Source organism: Manacus vitellinus, unplaced genomic scaffold (assembly GCF_001715985.3).
Source record: "Manacus vitellinus isolate BGI_N305 unplaced genomic scaffold, ASM171598v3 scaffold_10_pilon, whole genome shotgun sequence".
NCBI lineage: Eukaryota > Metazoa > Chordata > Aves > Passeriformes > Pipridae > Manacus > Manacus vitellinus.
Genome location: NW_021938838.1, coordinates 1,936,953 through 1,953,968, shown reverse-complemented (window position 1 = coordinate 1,953,968; position 17,016 = coordinate 1,936,953). Strand labels below are relative to the sequence as shown.

At 48.9% G+C, this 17,016-nt stretch overlaps 3 protein-coding genes and 1 non-coding gene across 7 annotated transcripts in view; 2 read left to right on the top strand and 2 right to left on the bottom strand.

The window, feature by feature from the left end:
• LOC103753948 (SNF-related serine/threonine-protein kinase) overlaps nt 1–1,038 on the top strand; it is a 4,900-nt gene extending 3,862 nt beyond the window's left edge. Inside the window, exon 6 of the mRNA XM_029965493.1 lies at nt 1,034–1,038. Coding sequence (XP_029821353.1) covers nt 1,034–1,038 — 5 coding nt within the window. The remainder of the gene's footprint in view (nt 1–1,033) is intronic.
• A 6-nt stretch (nt 1,039–1,044) lies between these two features.
• On the bottom strand, nt 1,045–1,117 carry TRNAK-UUU. The gene has a single exon. It is a non-coding gene; the product is annotated as a tRNA-Lys (tRNA).
• A 1,012-nt stretch (nt 1,118–2,129) lies between these two features.
• On the top strand, nt 2,130–6,050 carry SETD6 (SET domain containing 6, protein lysine methyltransferase). Its single transcript, XM_029965492.1, is given in 9 exon segments — nt 2,130–2,151; nt 2,253–2,365; nt 2,368–2,581; nt 3,089–3,230; nt 3,526–3,720; nt 3,895–4,018; nt 4,254–4,434; nt 4,927–5,069; nt 5,561–6,050. Coding segments are annotated over 9 exon segments (1,446 nt in total). The 3' UTR covers nt 5,873–6,050.
• Nucleotides 6,051–9,714: 3,664 nt separating this feature from the next.
• The window catches only part of CNOT1 (CCR4-NOT transcription complex subunit 1), a 48,693-nt gene continuing 41,391 nt past the window's right edge, over nt 9,715–17,016 (bottom strand). For all 4 annotated transcript variants that reach the window (XM_029965578.1, XM_029965580.1, XM_029965579.1 and 1 more), the window contains exons 39-48: nt 16,697–16,945; nt 15,914–16,077; nt 15,519–15,636; nt 14,943–15,044; nt 14,513–14,686; nt 13,043–13,192; nt 12,090–12,270; nt 11,210–11,342; nt 10,956–11,090; nt 9,715–10,824 (exon numbers count right to left, since the gene is read on the bottom strand). In XM_029965578.1, coding sequence (XP_029821438.1) covers nt 10,746–10,824; nt 10,956–11,090; nt 11,210–11,342; nt 12,090–12,270; nt 13,043–13,192; nt 14,513–14,686; nt 14,943–15,044; nt 15,519–15,636; nt 15,914–16,077; nt 16,697–16,945 — 1,485 coding nt within the window. In that variant the 3' untranslated portion in view covers nt 9,715–10,745. The remainder of the gene's footprint in view (nt 10,825–10,955; nt 11,091–11,209; nt 11,343–12,089; nt 12,271–13,042; nt 13,193–14,512; nt 14,687–14,942; nt 15,045–15,518; nt 15,637–15,913; nt 16,078–16,696; nt 16,946–17,016) is intronic.

The following is a 17,016-nucleotide window of genomic DNA, read 5'->3' as shown; positions in this document are numbered from 1 at the left end:
GATGGACCACGACACTTTTTTAACTACTAGAAATAATTTTTTAAATAGTCTATTTTACTGTAATTAAATAGAGATTGCTATATCCCCCTGGCCCCCCCGGGCTGGCGATGCCCAGCCCCGCAGAGTGCACGGCCCGGGGCTGGGCTGTCCCGCCTGCAGCCCCCCCGCTGGCCCCGGCCGGGGCCAGGCACAGCCTGGCCCGTGACCCCAGGCCATCCCCTGGGCCCTCCCCACAAATAAGCTTCCTATTTATTATCTCTTTGTTTTCTTGCTGGCAAGAAATGAATGCTGACGGAGGCGCGGGCCGGCGCTCGGCCCGGCCGCGGCGCGTGCGCGTGGAAGGATCGGAGCCGCTGGGAAGCAAAGTTCACCGGGACAATAAAATAAGCTCGTGGGTTGATGGGGGTCCAGTGTCTTGTAAAACACACCACTGTCCCCCCCAGCCTTGCCAAGGCCAGGGCAGCAGGGCTGGCATCCCGCGCACCAGGGGTGGGTTCCCGGGAGCGTCTGCCTGAGCTGGGGTGGGCACGGGCCCAAAATGGAACAGAGAGAAGTGAGGATAGGGAAGAGCAACACCCAGAGGTGAGGGAGGGCCTGGACATGCCAAAAGGCCCGAGGAGGGTATTGCAGACCTCCACAAGGCAAAACCACACTCAGTCCCAGGATCCCCCCACTTGCTTTCCTCACCCCCAGCCTGAGGTGACCTAAGCCCAGGGCCACCCCTGAGCCCCCAGTACCCATTGCAGCCCTTTCTTCTGTCCCTCCAGCTCTGCTGTGCCTCTCCTATCCCTTCTATTTCTCACTATTTTCATGTGTAACAGCCTTACCTGTCTTGCCATCACAGTGTGGGATCCCTCTCTTTGCACTCCTGGGTGACTGGAAGAAGAGAGCGGTGCTGTGAGGGTGTCAGATGGGAAGGAGCTGGACCTGGAACGTTTCTGGGGGAGATGGTGGTGGGAAAAGAAGCAGGGACTCCAGCAGCAGGAGGGGATGCAGTTGCTGCCCACGAGGCTCCCCTTTCTTGCTCCTAAAGGATAAAGCCACCGCCTGAACAGGGGCTTGAACCCTGGACCCTCAGATTAAAAGTCTGATGCTCTCCCAACTGAGCTATCCAGGCTCCTGTCTGGGGTCTGGGGGGATGTCCAGGACAGGCAGGGGGGACCCCACTTTGCTGCAGCGTTTGGAAGGACGGTGTGGGGACCTGCTTTGACCTCTCCCACCCCCACAGCACCCCAGCGAGGCTGCCAGCGCACACCGGGCTGAACACCCGGCTCCCGGGAATCCCGCGGGCACTGATCCGGCATCCTGGGGATGTGCCCTGGGAAGATGCGGTGCCGTAGGGATGCGCTGGCAGGGAGGGGAGCGGGATGGGACCCCTCTGCCCCTCAGGGAACCCACCCTGCCAGTCCAGCCCGGGAGGGGCTGGAGGTGATTAAAGCCGATCCCAAAGGCTGGTGGGGTGGGGGAGCAGCAGGGACAGCCCGCGGAGAGCCCCGTGGGGCCTCTTCAAACACCTCGTGCGCACTAATTGGCTTAATTAGAGCCGCCAGCGATGGCACCGGCCCCCCTTCTGCCGGGCCTGGGGACGGGACTAATGAGCCGCGGGACTGCCCTGGAGGGAGATCAGAGCCCCACGCAGGGTGGAGGGGGATGGTCTTGACAGAACAAGAGCACGAGCTTAATTATCCTGATTAATTAGAGCCCGCTGTTTTTAACCCACGCCTGGAGGTGTGAGCCCAGCAGTGCAGCCCCCGGGGTGGGATGGAGGCAGCAAAATGCAGGGAGAGACCTGAGGAGCCGCTCAGAGAGACCCCACAGCGTCCCCAGACACCGCAGACAGACACGTGGTGGTCCCTGGATTCCACCGAGAGGCACCACAAGGACCCCAGACCCTTCAGGGGGGTGCTCAGAGGTCCCATGACCCCACAGGAGGTTCTACGACCACCCCAGAGCCCACAGAGAAACGCCCGAACCCCACAGTTTGCCGGGCGCTGTTTCACTCGCCGCCGCCGCCGGCCCTTTCGTGTCCCTCGCGGACACGCGTCACCCCCGCGGGGGGGGGGAGTCGCTCCGCCCACTCGGAAGGCCCGGCGGCACCACGTTGGTGCGGAACCACGTGTGGCTCCGTCATGGCGTCGCGCAGCCCAAGAGGTTTCAAGGGACGGGGGGCGCCGGGGGAGACCCCGGTCCTTTACGGGCGGCTCTGCGATCGGCCTGCGGCTCTTCCCTTTCACGCCGTGTTTCCATCGCAGCGGCGGCCGGGAGCGGTTCCGGGGGGAAGGGCAGCGCCGACCCCCTCTCTGCGTTCCTGGCGTGGTGCGGGCGGGCCGGGGTGGAGCTCAGCCCCAAGGTGAGGCAGTGCGGGGCCGGGCCGGGCCTCCCCCGAGCCGCTCCGGTGTCTCTGGCCCGCCCGTCACCGCTCCCCTCCCGGCCCAGGTGCGCGTGAGCAGGGAGGGCGCGGTGGCGGGGTACGGCCTGTTGGCCGCCGAGGAGCTGGAGGCGGGAGAGGTCCTGTTCACCATCCCTCGCACGGCGCTGCTGTCCCAGCACACCACCTCCATCCACACCCTCCTGCAGGAAGGTGAGTGCAAGCTTCTCGTGGCACTCGAGTTTGCTTTGCTTTTTAAAGGAATTAATGGGTCTGGGATAAAGCCTTGGGGACATTCCTCCTGGAGGGTTGTTAGATACCAGCCAGGAAGGGGGTTCCCTAAAGGAGCCTGGAGCTCTGCCGGGCAGGGAGAAAAGCCCAATAGTCCAATATCTCCAACTTCCAAGTGACAGGCTCATGTCACTTAGGTTTCCCTGGAGGCCCAGGACAGGCCCTTGTAGGGAAAAGAACAGTTCCTTGGTTTCTAAAAGCACCCACAGGCTCAGGCTGAGGATGGCAGGGCAGTAGGGTCTGGGAGAGCTGCAGAGCAGCAGCTTGTGGTTCAGCTCAGGACAGACTAAGACAAAGAGGAGTGCAAGCAGAACTCCTGCCTCCAGGGTGAAGGTGGGACTGAGGCTTGTGGTGTCAGGCTTTGGTTCTTTAAGGAAAAAAACACCTCAAGATCAACTTACATTTTCTCCACTGTGTCTGGTTCTTCAGCCCAGGAGTCCCTGCAGAGCCAGTCCGGGTGGGTCCCTCTCCTGCTGGCCCTGCTGCACGAGTACACAGCCAGCAGCTCCCAGTGGCAGCCGTATTTCTCCCTCTGGCAGGATTTCCGGAGCCTGGATCACCCCATGTTCTGGTAAGGTGAAACCAGGCAGGGCTGTGGGGAGGCCCAGGCTGGCAGCTGGAGGCAGGCACAGCCCAGGGGTTGCTGAGCAGGGTCCTGGGCATAGATCTGGTCCTACTGGGCAACCCCAGCCCTCTGTTCCAGCCCTGTGCTGGCACTGGCAGGAGCCTGAGGGACTCCCATGAAGTTATGCTACAGGCACAGCCAGAGAACAGGGATCTGCAGAGCAGGGGGAAGCTGAGATTTTGAAGGAGGAAGCAGTCTGTAGACTCTTCTTGAGGCACAACCTCTGTTTTTCTTGCAACAGGCCTGAAGAAGAGCGAACAAGGCTCCTGCAGGGCACAGGCATTCCAGAAGCCGTGGACAAGGATCTAGCTAACATCCACCTGGAGTACAGCTCCATCATCCTCCCTTTCATGGAGTCTCACCCTGATGTCTTTGACCCCAAGCTGCACACTCTGGAATTATATAAGGAGCTGGTGGCATTTGTCATGGCTTACAGGTGAGAAGTGAAGGCTCTGCTCTGACAGGGAGTAAGGACAAGGAGCAGGATCATAGGAAAGATTTGAGGCTGTTACTTAAAGGTTGCGGTTGCATGAGAATGTAAGTATAAGATGAAGCTTGCCCTGTGCTGCCACATGAACCACAGGCTTGTCTTCATCTCCCTTCTTTCTAGCTTTCAGGAACCTTTGGAGGAGGAAGATGAAGATGAGAAGGGGCCCAATCCTCCCATGATGGTGCCTGTAGCAGATATTTTGAATCACGTGGCCAACCACAACGCCAACCTGGAGTACTCTCCTGTGAGTGCAAAGCTGCTGTGCCAGGCATTGTCACAGCCTGGCTCCCCTTTCATGAGGCCTTTGGGAATGGAGACACACCCCTGGGCAGCGAGTCTGGCCTGGATCTTGTTAATATGAAGCCCTGCTGCGTGTTTGGAGTTGGTTAGTGAGAGCTGGGGGTCATCTGAGCCGCTCTCAAACCCCACGTTTCCCCGTCGGAGCAGCACAGCTCTGAGCTCCCTCTCCCTGCCCGCAGCACTGCTTGCGAATGGTGACAACACAGCCCGTGGGGAAGGGCCAGGAGATCTTCAACACCTACGGGCAGATGGCCAACTGGCAGCTGCTGCACATGTACGGCTTCGCCGAGCCCTACCCCGGCAACACCCACGACACCGCCGACATCCAGATGGTGACGGTGCGCGCGGCGGCGCTGCGGCGTGAGTGCCACCCACGGGCACCCCGGGAGGGCACGGGGCAGGGATCCGGTACACAGGGATGTAATGGAGCAGGGATCTGGTACACGGGGATGTAACGGAGCAGGGATCCGGTACACGGGGATGTAACGGAGCAGGGATCCGGTACACGGGGATGTAACGGAGCAGGGATCCGGTACACGGGGATGTAATGGAGCAGGGATCCGGTACACGGGGATGTAACGGAGCAGGGATCCGGTACACGGGGATGTAACGGGGCAGGGATCCGGTACACGGGGATGTAATGGGGCAGGGATCCGGTACACGGGGATGTAACGGGGCAGGGATCCGGTACACGGGGATGTAACGGGGCAGGGATCGAGTGCAACACGAAAAACAATGCCTGATCCACAGCATTTCAGGTGCTGGGGCCACGCCTTGTTTTCTGCCTCCTGTTTGCCCTTCTCCGCTCGCCCCCCGCCCCGGTGGGGTTGCAGCTCTGCTGTCTTCAAACAGGTGCCAGCAGCGAAGCGCAGCAGCAGCTGGTCTCAGAGCAGTGGGACTTCTTGTGCCAGCTGGAGATGGTGGGTGAGGAAGGTGCCTTTGTGCTTGGCTGGGATGAGGTGCTGACAGAGGAAGAGCTGTCCGTGACCCTGAAGGTGAGCACAGCCAGGAAGGGGGCAGAGAGCTACACAAGGAGAGCACGGAGTGCAGCTGGGCTAACCAGCAGTGCAGAAGGGCTCAGTGGAGGGGACAAGCACGGGAAGGCAGTTTGGTACCAACACTCCTGCATGATCAGTGGCAGGGGCTGTGGCTGTCCAGCTCCCAGGTGCTGTTAAAACATCTTCCTCTCCTCAACTAGCCACCCATCTGTACTCGTACCTGTTTTGAACAGCTCGCTCCATGGCCACTGCTGTTCTAGGGAGCTTTCAAAACTTCGTAGGTGACAGCTGAGATGTCCAGGTTTTCTGTTTGAACGTTCTTCTAACACAGGAGTTGCCTGCAATTAGGGATCTAAGCCAGTTTCAGTCTGTTAACCTTTAGTGTGGCTGAGGAATAACTCACCTGCTCCACGTGGCTCTTCCACAGAGGAGAAAGCCTGATGTGCTCACACTGCCAGTGACTTGTCCCTTTGCCTGGGTCATTACAGGTGCTGTGCATGTCAGAAGAAGAATTCAAGGAGTATAAGGAACAAGATGGCTGGGAAGATGACAGTGAGGAAGAGGAAAACTCTCCCCTTTCCAACGAGGCTCTCTCCAGACTAAAAACCCCATGCAAGAAGCTCCTTTATGACAGTGTGCTGCTGACCCTGGAGTCCTACAGGTCAGACCTGAAAGCAGAGCAGGACTTGCTAAATAACAAGGAGGCTTATGAGAAACTGAGTCGAAGGGAGCAGCAGGCTCTGCACGTGCGATATGGACAGAAAAGGATCTTGCATCAGCTGCTGGAGCTGGTACGATAGAAACCTCACTGCCCCTGGACAGGACCTGCCCAGGACTGATCCAAGGGGAAGGGCAGCCTCTGGACATCAATCCTGCAGCAGGGAGGACAGATGGCAAGACTGACTATAGGCCCACTTGTCCCTTATATGGCATGTGGCTTTTGAGCTACCTCTACATAAAGAAGTATCTTGACAGCACTGAAGGGATTTTGGGTGGCATTATTGTACAGTGAGAGCTCTGGAGCACAAATATCACCTTCTTCCAGAGGCCTTAAGAAACCCCAGACCTCCCAGCAGCTGTTTTAGGAAGGCAGGCATACACTGTCAGAACAGCAAGTGGGTTCCCTAATTCAGCATCAGAAATTTAAGGCAAGAGCAGCTCCTTGTCCAGATTAAGAGGGCAGAAATCCAGCTGGCAGCTCAGAGTAAACATCTGGCAGCTGGAGCTGCTGACAACACTAAACCCTTCAACATAGAAATCCGATTGGATTGGACCTTCCTGCTCACAAATTCCAGGCGGGAGATTGGATCTGTGTGAGACTGTGGAATGATGGGACACTAAAGGAACACTGGAAAGGACTGCAGCAGGTTCTCCTCCCAAGACATGGCTATGAAACTTCAGGGACTAGAGCCCTGGAACCACCATTTATGAGGGAAGAAAACTACAGGACTAGATAAGTGAGAAGCCACCCCCTCCGGATCTTTGGGACTAAAAAAATTAAGAAGTAACTTAATGAACTGTACCTGGGAAGAAGAAAGCCTGTCTTACACAGAACTTGAATGCCCTCTAGGGGTAGGAGCATTTCTAATTGCAGTAATTGTTTTACACAAACACAATTGCACAAACCAGGACTGTTGAGACAGTGTCAGATGTCAAACTTGGTATAATGTTGGTATAATTTTACATTGATTAAGCCCCTTACTGTGACATGTTTTCCTGAATTGCCTTAATCCTTCTGAATAGGAAACTCACATAGATAATCCTTTTGTTCTTTCTTGTCCAGTCAAATACTGTAACAAGAAATCAATTGTACAATGGTTTAACGAGGATGGAAGAGAATTGAAATTATTACTGTTGCAACTAGATGGGAATCCAACAATATATACTCTCTAGAATTTCCTTTGATGCATAAGGAGGAGGAGGAAGGTAAATATCACTGCTGAGCCATAGGAGATGAGGTAGTAGCAGAAGGCCATTGGATACAAGTAAAGGTAAAAAGAAAACCTTTAACACCTCCCAAACCCCCTCAAGCCTGGGAAACCAACCCACACGTAATTAAGGAGGTAGGGAAACAACAAATACTATTTAATATTGACTATACTTAAAACTAAAGACTATGATATTCATCCTATTATTGCTCTAGGCATGATCAGTAATGGAACCACAGTGCATCCAACAGAACAGAGAAAGGAACAGATGACAAATGTCAGCACCTGTATAGCACAAGGGTTTGTCTGTGAAGGAAATACAACTGAACTCAAGATACCTGCCTAGACATGGAACAGCATATCTGTAACTTTGAAATTCGGCCAGAGATTAATATAAAACCAGTATTTGTATACTCAGCTAAAGGGTGTGTATGCTTTAGTATTCCTTGGGAATACACAGAAATGGATAATCAGTTAAATCACACTCTAATTTTTGTGTTTGTAAACTTACCCAAATCAGAGGCTGTGATTTTTAACTACTCAGCCCCAGTAACTTCCTTCCAACTATTAAAAACAAATTATAGCTTAATTAACTCTACAACTCACCTCTGTGGGTATAAGCCTTATGCTAGTAAAGAAATTGCTACAACATAAAAATTTGCAAAGGCTGTTAAAAGAAGCTAAACAGAGTAGTAGAAAGACTTTGATTACTGTCTCTCATGACAGCAAAGAAATCCATCAGGTAATGGAAAGAGTGAAGAAAGATAGAAATCACCATTGGTGGAATATTTTATTTGGATGGGTTCCAACAGCATCAGGAATTTTTAATAAAATGGTACATCTCATAACTGTCTTTAAAACTAACCTGTCTGCTTTTTATTTCAGTGCTGGGATTGTATATCAAATGTGGAGAATCATGAAACACCTACCTCCAAGATTTAAATATAACTGGGAACAATAGTAGCCAAAAGAATGTGCAAGTGTTTAATAAAATATTTCAAAAGCTTCCAAGGGAGGGAATTGATATCTTCAAGCAGAATTCTTTATATCTTTAAGTAGAATTCTCTGTCCCTTCCTTTGATCTCTGTTGCAGATGGAAGCTGATGGTATTATTCTCACCTTTAACCCCTCTTTTGAATACAAAGAGATGTTATCAGGTGTTGCTTTATCCTTATGGAAAGCTTTGGTATTTTATGCCCTGCTTGGCAGTTGTTTAGAAGACATGGAGCTGCAGCTGCAGATCACCTTTGGCACTAAACCTTGGGTTCTGTGCAGCCTGAGCTGAACTTTGCTTGAAACTGAGACGGGGGCAGCTCCCCAAATGACCACCAGAGACCTCTGAAAAGGTCCCCACAGGCACAGTAACAAGGACTGCATAAGGGTTGCACAAGCTAAATGACTCTGCATTAGGTAGGAGGTAACTATGTATTAGATAGGTGGGGTTATGTAAACTTTGGTGCCTAAATTCTCTCATTTTTTTATTCCTTGGTGTGCTTGATTTGGGGAAAAACTTCCACCTTGCACCCTGTGCAGAATAAACAATGTCTCCTTTCTAAACCTGACTCTTTGTCCATGTTCAGAGTGTTCCTAAAATTCAGCAACAAAGGGAGGATGTGAGTGCAGTGGCCTCCATCCTACCAGCCCATCTTGTGTTACTGGGATCTTGGCTGAGTCTTGTCCACCTTCCAGTCTCTGCAACACCAGCCTTGTACAGCAGCATTAGTACAGAACCAGAGACACATCTGAGCCATCAGGACAAGGCAATAAGCTCTGCAGATGGTTTTGCTACAGTCAAATGGAAGGAAAAAAATCCCATGGCATCTGGACCAGATAAAGAAAAACTGGTTGCTGGTAATTCTCTGTATCCTAACCCCACAGGAGGAGGAGTAAGCTGAAGTTGCAACAGCAGAACCAAAAAATTCCAACTTCAAAAGGCTCAGTTTCAGCACAACTGGTGAGCTGCTACAGAAACACCAGGGAATTGTAGGACCTGCCCACAGTCTAGTCCTTGACATACATGTGACTGAAAAAAGACTGCCCAGAACAGAAACAGGTAGAGAATTCCCTGTCAGCTGCTGTCCACTGGCACATTGGCACAGCCCCTTGGAGCTGGGTTTTGCTCCATGCAGGAAATGCAAAAACCAATAGAGAACCCCTTAAACGTGATTAGAAAATCCTGACCTCCTCTCTGCCCATACCACAGCAGCCAACTAGGTTTAACAAACCAGTAATGTTATGATAAAAGAAAGCAGTGGAGCCCAATTTCCCAGCATCTGCCAGGCTGTAAGGCACAGGCTAAGGGATTCTGCAGCATTAGCAACACTGGAGCTGCCTACCCTTCCCACAGCCAAGCCCAGCCTTGGGCTGCAGGGAGAACCACAGCAGGGTGCAAGGCACTAGAAATGAAGCTGATGGGCTCTCTACACTCTGTACCCCTCCACTGCAGTCTTCTGTCTGAGCCAAACTGCTCATGAAGCTGCAACTAAGACATTTCTATTTCCACATAACACTCCCTTCTTTTGCACTTCAAAGCAAGGCCCTGTCTAGACATTCCATCTCCCCACTGACCTCACACTAGAGAAACAAACCCAGTTGCTTTCAAGAGGCAGTGCCCAAAACACACTGGAAAATTGCAGGTTTTGGATGGGTGGAACAGACTTTGAAAGACACCAACTAGCCAGGATGGAACTGGAGAGAATAAGCAGAGTGGCACGTGCTGCATGTCATGACTTTTAATGTGTAACTACAGTATGCATACATACAAGAGTGGGAGAACTAAAGCCCAAGAACTAGAAAGGCTACAAAATACAACACATGGACCAATACTTTACAAAACATTGAAAATCCTTACAAAATGGGCTGTATTGGTCCTTTGGGTTTTTGTTTTTATTCTTTTTCCTTTTTTTTTTTTTCTAATTATTTTTTTACAAACTTAAACTTGTATGTGTGGTCACAGGGTAGGGATGGGAAAAGGTCTAGATTGAACCCCTCATCTTTCAAAATTTACAACTGTCAAAAAAGAAAAAAAAAAGAACAAAAATAAAGAAGCTATAGGCCTGGTCTCTGGTTTATTTACTGAAAACAGCTGACCCTCACCTGAAGGGCCTGTTTTTTATCCAACAGGAAGGAGGCATTCTCTGACTGCCACTCCACTTGCTGTCTATCAGCATCTGATGAGGGTGAGGGAAAAGCAACACTGAACCTTAACCCCTCCCTCACCCCTCCCATACTCCATATAATTCCCATATTCCAAACACATCCACCTTTTTTTTAACAACTTAGTGATTGAAAGGTCCCCCATCCACATAAAGAAAAATAAGTTACTTATTATAACTGGCTTTTCAATATTCTTTGGGAGTCTGGGAATGTCAGGACAAGGAGGTCTGCCCCAGACAAGTGCTTGGCATCAGCAGCTGCCCCTTTATTACAAGCTGGACAGGCACCAGTTGCCCACCTGCCTTTTACACAATTTGCACAAACCCAAAAGTCCAGACAAAATGTTTCTGTTCCTTGTATTTACACTAGTTTAAAATGATATTCACAGCATCTTCTGAATTTTGGCCAAAAGTCAAAAAATTTGTCTCAAACTTTGGAACATGCCCACATAAGACTTTCACCCAGGGTCTGTCGTGTTCTACCCAATCGAGGGGGCTGGGAAGGTCAGGAGGAGCCTTACAGAGTCTTCAGTCAGTCGATGGGACAGGACCTCCAGGCTGGCACGCTTAGAATGCAGGATGCAGCTCATCTAACTGGCACCAGTCCCTTCCATGACTTGCTGGGCCTGCTTCTGCCCCATGCAGCACTGTGCAACCGACTGGAACAACCTGCACAAGGAAGCAAAGCGGTGGTAGTGGCAGCAAATGGTCCTTTCTGCTGTGACAGCACCAAAAACCTCAAGGTGCAACTGCTTCAGCTCTACCCATTTTAATGATTCTGTGGTTAAAGTCATACTCACTTCTCAATTTCTGGAGCGCAGTGAACAAACTCATGGTTCCAGAACTTAAACGCTGGGTTTTTTATCAGCTCAATGAAAGTAATAAGGAGACCCCAGGGATGAGGCCTATTTACAATCAGTCGTTCCAAGAGAACCCTGAAATCCAAAAGTAAAAACAGTTGGAGCTCAAAGACCCAGACTGGGAACGAAGACCCAAAAGAAGGAAGAAAAGCAAAAAGCAGGTATGTTGGCAAGTGAAACGCCTCCCCTCTCACCTGGTGATCTGCTCCTGGATAGCCTCAGTGTTGGCCTCTGCAAACAGGTACAGCATGGTGCAGCTGAAGTAGTGGGTGTGGCTGTTGGGGTACCGCAGCTGGTTGGCAATGGCGTTCAGGAAGAGGTACCGGCCTACGGGACAGGAACGGTGAGGACACACAGCTCCCCTCACACACAGCCAAAGAGGAGTAAAGAAGCCACTAACAGTGCTTGAGATAACATTTGTGAGTCTGTCTTATGGAGGCACAAGGAACAAAGCTAAGTGAAGATATGTAAAAACTGTATCAGCTCAGGCTGATGGGACAGTAATACTATTCTAACATAGCATTCCTTACTGTGAATTCACTAGCAGCTACATGAAATCACAGAATCACTGAGGCTGGAACAGACCTTTAAGATCAAGCCCCACTGTCAACCCAGCACTCCCACTGTAACCCCTAAACCACATCACCCAGTGCCAGATCAGACACCTCTTAACACCTCATGGGATGGCGACTCCATGACCTCCCTTGGGCAACCTATTCCAATGCCTGACTGCCCTAACAGTGACAATACTTTTTCTAATATCTAATCTGAATCTCCCCTCTCTCATCTTAGGGCCATTTCCTCTTGTCCTCTCACTGCAGGCACAGTAGAAGAGAGTGATCCCCACCTCACTAAAACCCCCTTTCAGGCAGAGGGTTATGAGGCCCCCCCAAGCCTCCTCTCTGAGACTAAACAAACCCAGGTGCCTCAGCTGCTCCTCACAAGACATGATTTCTGGACCTTTCATGAGCCTTGTTGCCCTTTGCTGGACACGCTCCAGCACCTCAATGTGCTCTTTAAAGTGACACTTGCTGTAAATGTAACATGGCATGAACTGCAGTGCTTCCAGCTCACCTTCAGTGTCCAGGTCTACTGCCAAATTCTGGAAGATATCCATGTGAGCTGAGTGGGTGATGGTGCTCATAGAGGGTGTGCTGCCTTTGTTATGGATGTGTGCAATAGCTTGAGTACCTACGTAGAGCACCAGTGCATTAATCAGCTGGATGTTGTAGCGGTTGCCAGGTTCATTTGATACCTAATAACAAAGACAGGAAAACCATGAACAATCTATATTCCTTCAGCACTTGAAGGTACAGCATGTACAACAACAGCATCCAAGTCTCTTCTTGATTATATGGACACCCACAAATTCAACTTGGTGTTTACCCTTTTCTAATACAGCATGTATTATGAAGCATGTATTACAGCTTATTATAATACTATATTTGAATATACATATTCAGAAGCATCAGCAAAGTGTTAACAGACCCAGCAGACTTTTTTTTTTTTACTCCATACCTAAAAGAAAAAAATCAGGTAAGGCAATGTGAATTCAGCAGCAGTGCCAGAGGCCCAAACACCCCTCCTCTCACCAAGTGAATGTTTCTGTCTAAGCAATCCTCTGAGGAAGTCCAACTTCAGACCTGAAGTCTGCTGCAAGCCAAGCCATGTGATGTCTGAAATGTGGTTTTAGCCACAACCTCGCACTGGGTTTTAGCTAATTTGACCTTTTTTTACCCCTACAGCATTAGCATGCAGATACATCTATTTCTATATCAATTAATCTACTTGGAGTCAAAATTTAGTCAGATTCCAAAAGCCTTCAATACATTTGAACATCCTACTAAGGAGAGGCAGAATTATTCAGAGATGTGTGCATTTTCACAGGCTTTTCTACTGCCTGGAACACATGCTGACCAACACATCAACAAAATTCCTGTGGTGGTGGGTGACTGAGCCACTGAGATCATCTGTCCCGTGCTATTTAAAGTGAACACCCTCAGAAACCTCAAACCCCTCACACTTACTTGTAGGTTGCTGCGCAAGTCGGACAAAAAGGTGACGGGAGAACGGGTTTTGAGATAGGAATCCAAATCTTTCTTGAACTGAGGTGGCATCACTCCAGTGAAATTTGTGAGTATTCGTGGAGCAATATTAATCTCACTTAGCATGTCCACCTGTTGAGAGAAACCCCAGTCAGGTGAGCCACAAACAATCTCTAAAGGAACAAATTGCAAAAGCAGATCTGTAAATGACATGACATTAACTACTGGGGTTGATCACTTTTCCTCCCAGCAATGAAAAGAAAACAGCAGACTTCTGCAGACTTCAGAAGAAACTTGATTTCTAACATGCAAACTAATTACATGATGTCTGGAGGAACTGAGAGGATAAAAAATTCAAGGGTGAAGGCCATAGGGAAATTCAGTCACAGCCTTTGTGGTTTCCCTATCTACACTGAAGACAGTCCAGCAGATTAAAAAAGTACAAACATCCACACCAGTCAAGAGGAACCTTCTTCAGTGATAACTTACTGAGAGCTGCAGCTTCGCTCCCACCACCCTGCACAGCTCAGGCAGGGAAGAATAACAGGACAATGCTTTAGCAGCATGAGGAAGTTTGCTTCTAATCAGTCCAGGATTAGTTGACTGGCATATACCCAAAAATTTAATGAGGTAACATTAACACTTCTCAAAGTCTCTCCCCATTAAGCAAGAGGCTTGCTTCAGAATGGTGCTTTATCTTATTATTTTCAAGATAAAATGGCTCCAAATGTTTCTCATCCAAAAGCATTTACAGTCTCACAGTGCTTGGACACCATCTCTTCCACAATGAGTTCCCAGGACTCCAGTCTCCAGCATCCTGTGGAGCACAAACTACACTGCCCAGCATGAGCTGAACAAAATGGAGACAAGAACTACTGGCTGAACTGTCAAACAGCAAAGCCACAAAGGCTGCTCAAGCAGCCTGTTTTTCAGTGACATGATAAAGATGCCCTTGCTCCAACCCCTTGTGCCAATCAGATCTAGGGGTGCCATCAAGTCAGTCTCCCTTGGGAGAAAGACAAGCCCTCTCTGGTTCTCCATGCAAGCACAAGGTTCTCAGTGCAGTTCTCACATAACACAAGTCTGTCCTTTCAGGCTGAACCTGCAAGCAAGCCAAGTATCTACTGGTGCCAGTGAAGCCACACAGAGGCAAGATTTATGCCTCCAACTGCAGTAAACTTCATACAGGACAAGGGTTGCTTCCTACTCTGCATGGTACACGTCAAACAGGGACCATTAAAATATAATTGAAGCCTACCTGCTTTAAAAACTGTTGTTCTGCCAGATGCTGTTTCACTTAAGTTTTAAATTACTTTTTAACTTTTGAATGGTTGCATTAATTCTAGTATCAATATCAAGTATTTAAACTGTTCCCAAAATTTCAGTGTCTGCCAAAAAAACTGGATAAAGAATACTTGGAGCAATTATCAAACTCCTGAAAGTAAGTTCTACCTTTAGATTGGGGGTGAAAGGGTCTGGAAGCCTCATGTTCCGTGGGAAGGCACTCAGGATCAGATTTCTTAGCTGAATACAGTTAGGTGGGATCACATCACAGAACCCATAGTGGTAGTCACAAAGAAATTCTGGGAAATCATGCAACAAGACCAGCAACACACGCAGAGTGCCCTGTGAAATAAAATACAATACATGAGGTGTGTAACTGTTGAAGAAACTGCCCAAAAACTTGCAGAGACATCATTCTATGTCATGTTAACATTACCAGGAGGAAATTAATCTGGGAAGGTTGCCTGCTTCTGTCCCACACCAATTTACATTCAACTCTAACACAGAAGGTAAAAGCAAATCCTATTTGGTACCACAACATCTCTACTTTCAGACAACTTTGGTTGGAAGTAGCCTCTATTAGATGACACTTTTTTACCTTGTAAAGAATTTGCATAGGTTTGGTGAGTTCCACATTTCTAAGGAAAGGAGCCAAGTACTTGAACAGATCGATCAATAACTGGGCATACATAGGCCAACCCTGTCAAGAAAAAAAACAGCAGGTGGGAAACATGCAACAAAGAGCAGTTACCTTAACTTCAAAACTATAACTAGATGGATCTTTATATAAACCTGGATGGAAGAGCTTAGCTACTGCCAGCTCTAGTCCTGAGTGCAGCACAGCTCATTTCAAGGGCTTCAGCTGCACATCACTGAGCTGTGGGTGTTCCCAGAACACTCAACATGCCATAGTGAGCTGACAGTATTTGGCCCAGAAGGCTACAGCTCTTCTGAACATTGAAAAAGGCATGTTCATTAAATTCAATTCACCCTGTGTTCCACAGTTATTGACACACAGACTCTCCTCCATGCAGTTAGGTTACTGTGAATATGGAAGACAACAAAAACAGAACAGCCATGCTACTAGTGCACTTCAAGAGATGTGAAACAGCACCACACCAGATAAGCATCTGTGTGAGCTTTTTAATTCAGAAGAGATAAACTGCAGCCACACCTTCTGCTGTGGTGTATGTGCCAGCATTCTTGCAATAAATATCCGATGGGAGATCAGTTCCAGCCAGGCATAAACAAAACCTGGAGCTTTTGTAGGCCTCAGGATGTGAAATGTGTTACTGAAAGAAAAGTTAGAGCAGGTTAGAAGTGCACAGCAATAAGACTGCTTTTCATAACATTGAGGGAAAAACATACACAGCCCTAAAAGCAAAGGCATTTGAGCATCTTGGGTTTTACCAGTCATTTTCCTTAAATCAAGCAAGTGGACAGTCCACGGGAGAACCAGTTACTCCAAAGGTGATTAAGCCACCACAAAAGAACAGTCACAGCCTTTACATGAAAAACCTTGGTCCTACCAAGAAAAGATGAGCATTGTGGCCAATCCCAAATACATACCAGAAAGCTGTGAGTGTCTGGAAGTTGATGGTCTCCAGCACATGCTCGGGAGCATTTAATTCCAACAGCAACATGATGAAAATGCGATGGTAAGGAAGCTGCTGAAACTCACTCTGCCGAACATCGTGGTCTTGCAGGAGAACTCCCACCACAATACCAAGAACCTAAAGAGATCAAGACATTTCATTAGTGGCAGCAAGAATTACTTTGCCAGTTGATCTATAGATAATACTTTAACCATCAGAAGATGATAACAAGAACCAAAAATCCTAGTTATTGGAAGTGCTGCATAAATGAACATTACAATTTGCTTCAGCAACTCCCAACCACTATTCTTTGCTCTCCCTGTCCCTTGGATCACAATCACAGTGACTGACTGGACAGTTTTAGAAGGTTTTAACTACTTGAGACCATCCAGCCTTAAACCAAGTAGTATAAGAGCATAGGAAAGGCCCTCACGACATCAAGGCAAACACTCAGGAATCACTTAAACTACCTTAAACTACACTTCAAATGCCTCAAAACAACAGCAGTTGGCTTTTTCATTTCAAGGTACAAGGGTGTGCCTTGAAGTGCCTGAAACAAGAGTTTCAGGTTGGTTTGAGACAAAATCTTTGTGAACAAGAAAGCCACTCGGCATCTTGATGCTTTACTCAGAAGGACCAACCCAGAGTCCTCATCTGACACTCCAGCAGCAGCCTGCACTAAGGTCTACATCTTTGTCAGCAAAGGCACAGCCAACAGCACATGTTAAATGCAGTGAGCACAGGAAGGGTCCCCAACCTTGTTCAGGAGGTTGATCTTTGTGACTGTGTTGGTTGCCTCCCCAGAGTGCTTCACCAGCAGTGCAATAAGTCGCACAAAGGCATCCAGGTTGTGGTAGCACTTGGCTCGAATCATGGTGGGGTTGGCTGCAGGATTGTGCTGCTGCTCTGCCAGAGCACGGTAACTGATCTCAACACACATTTCGGTGCAAAGGCGGAAAAAACGGGTGATCAGGTCATCTGTTTTCAGGATCCCTTGCTGGTGCATCTGTGCAGGGAAGGAAAAATCCTCAGCACCATAACCACAGAAAATTCATTTTACAGTTTACTTAGAACAAC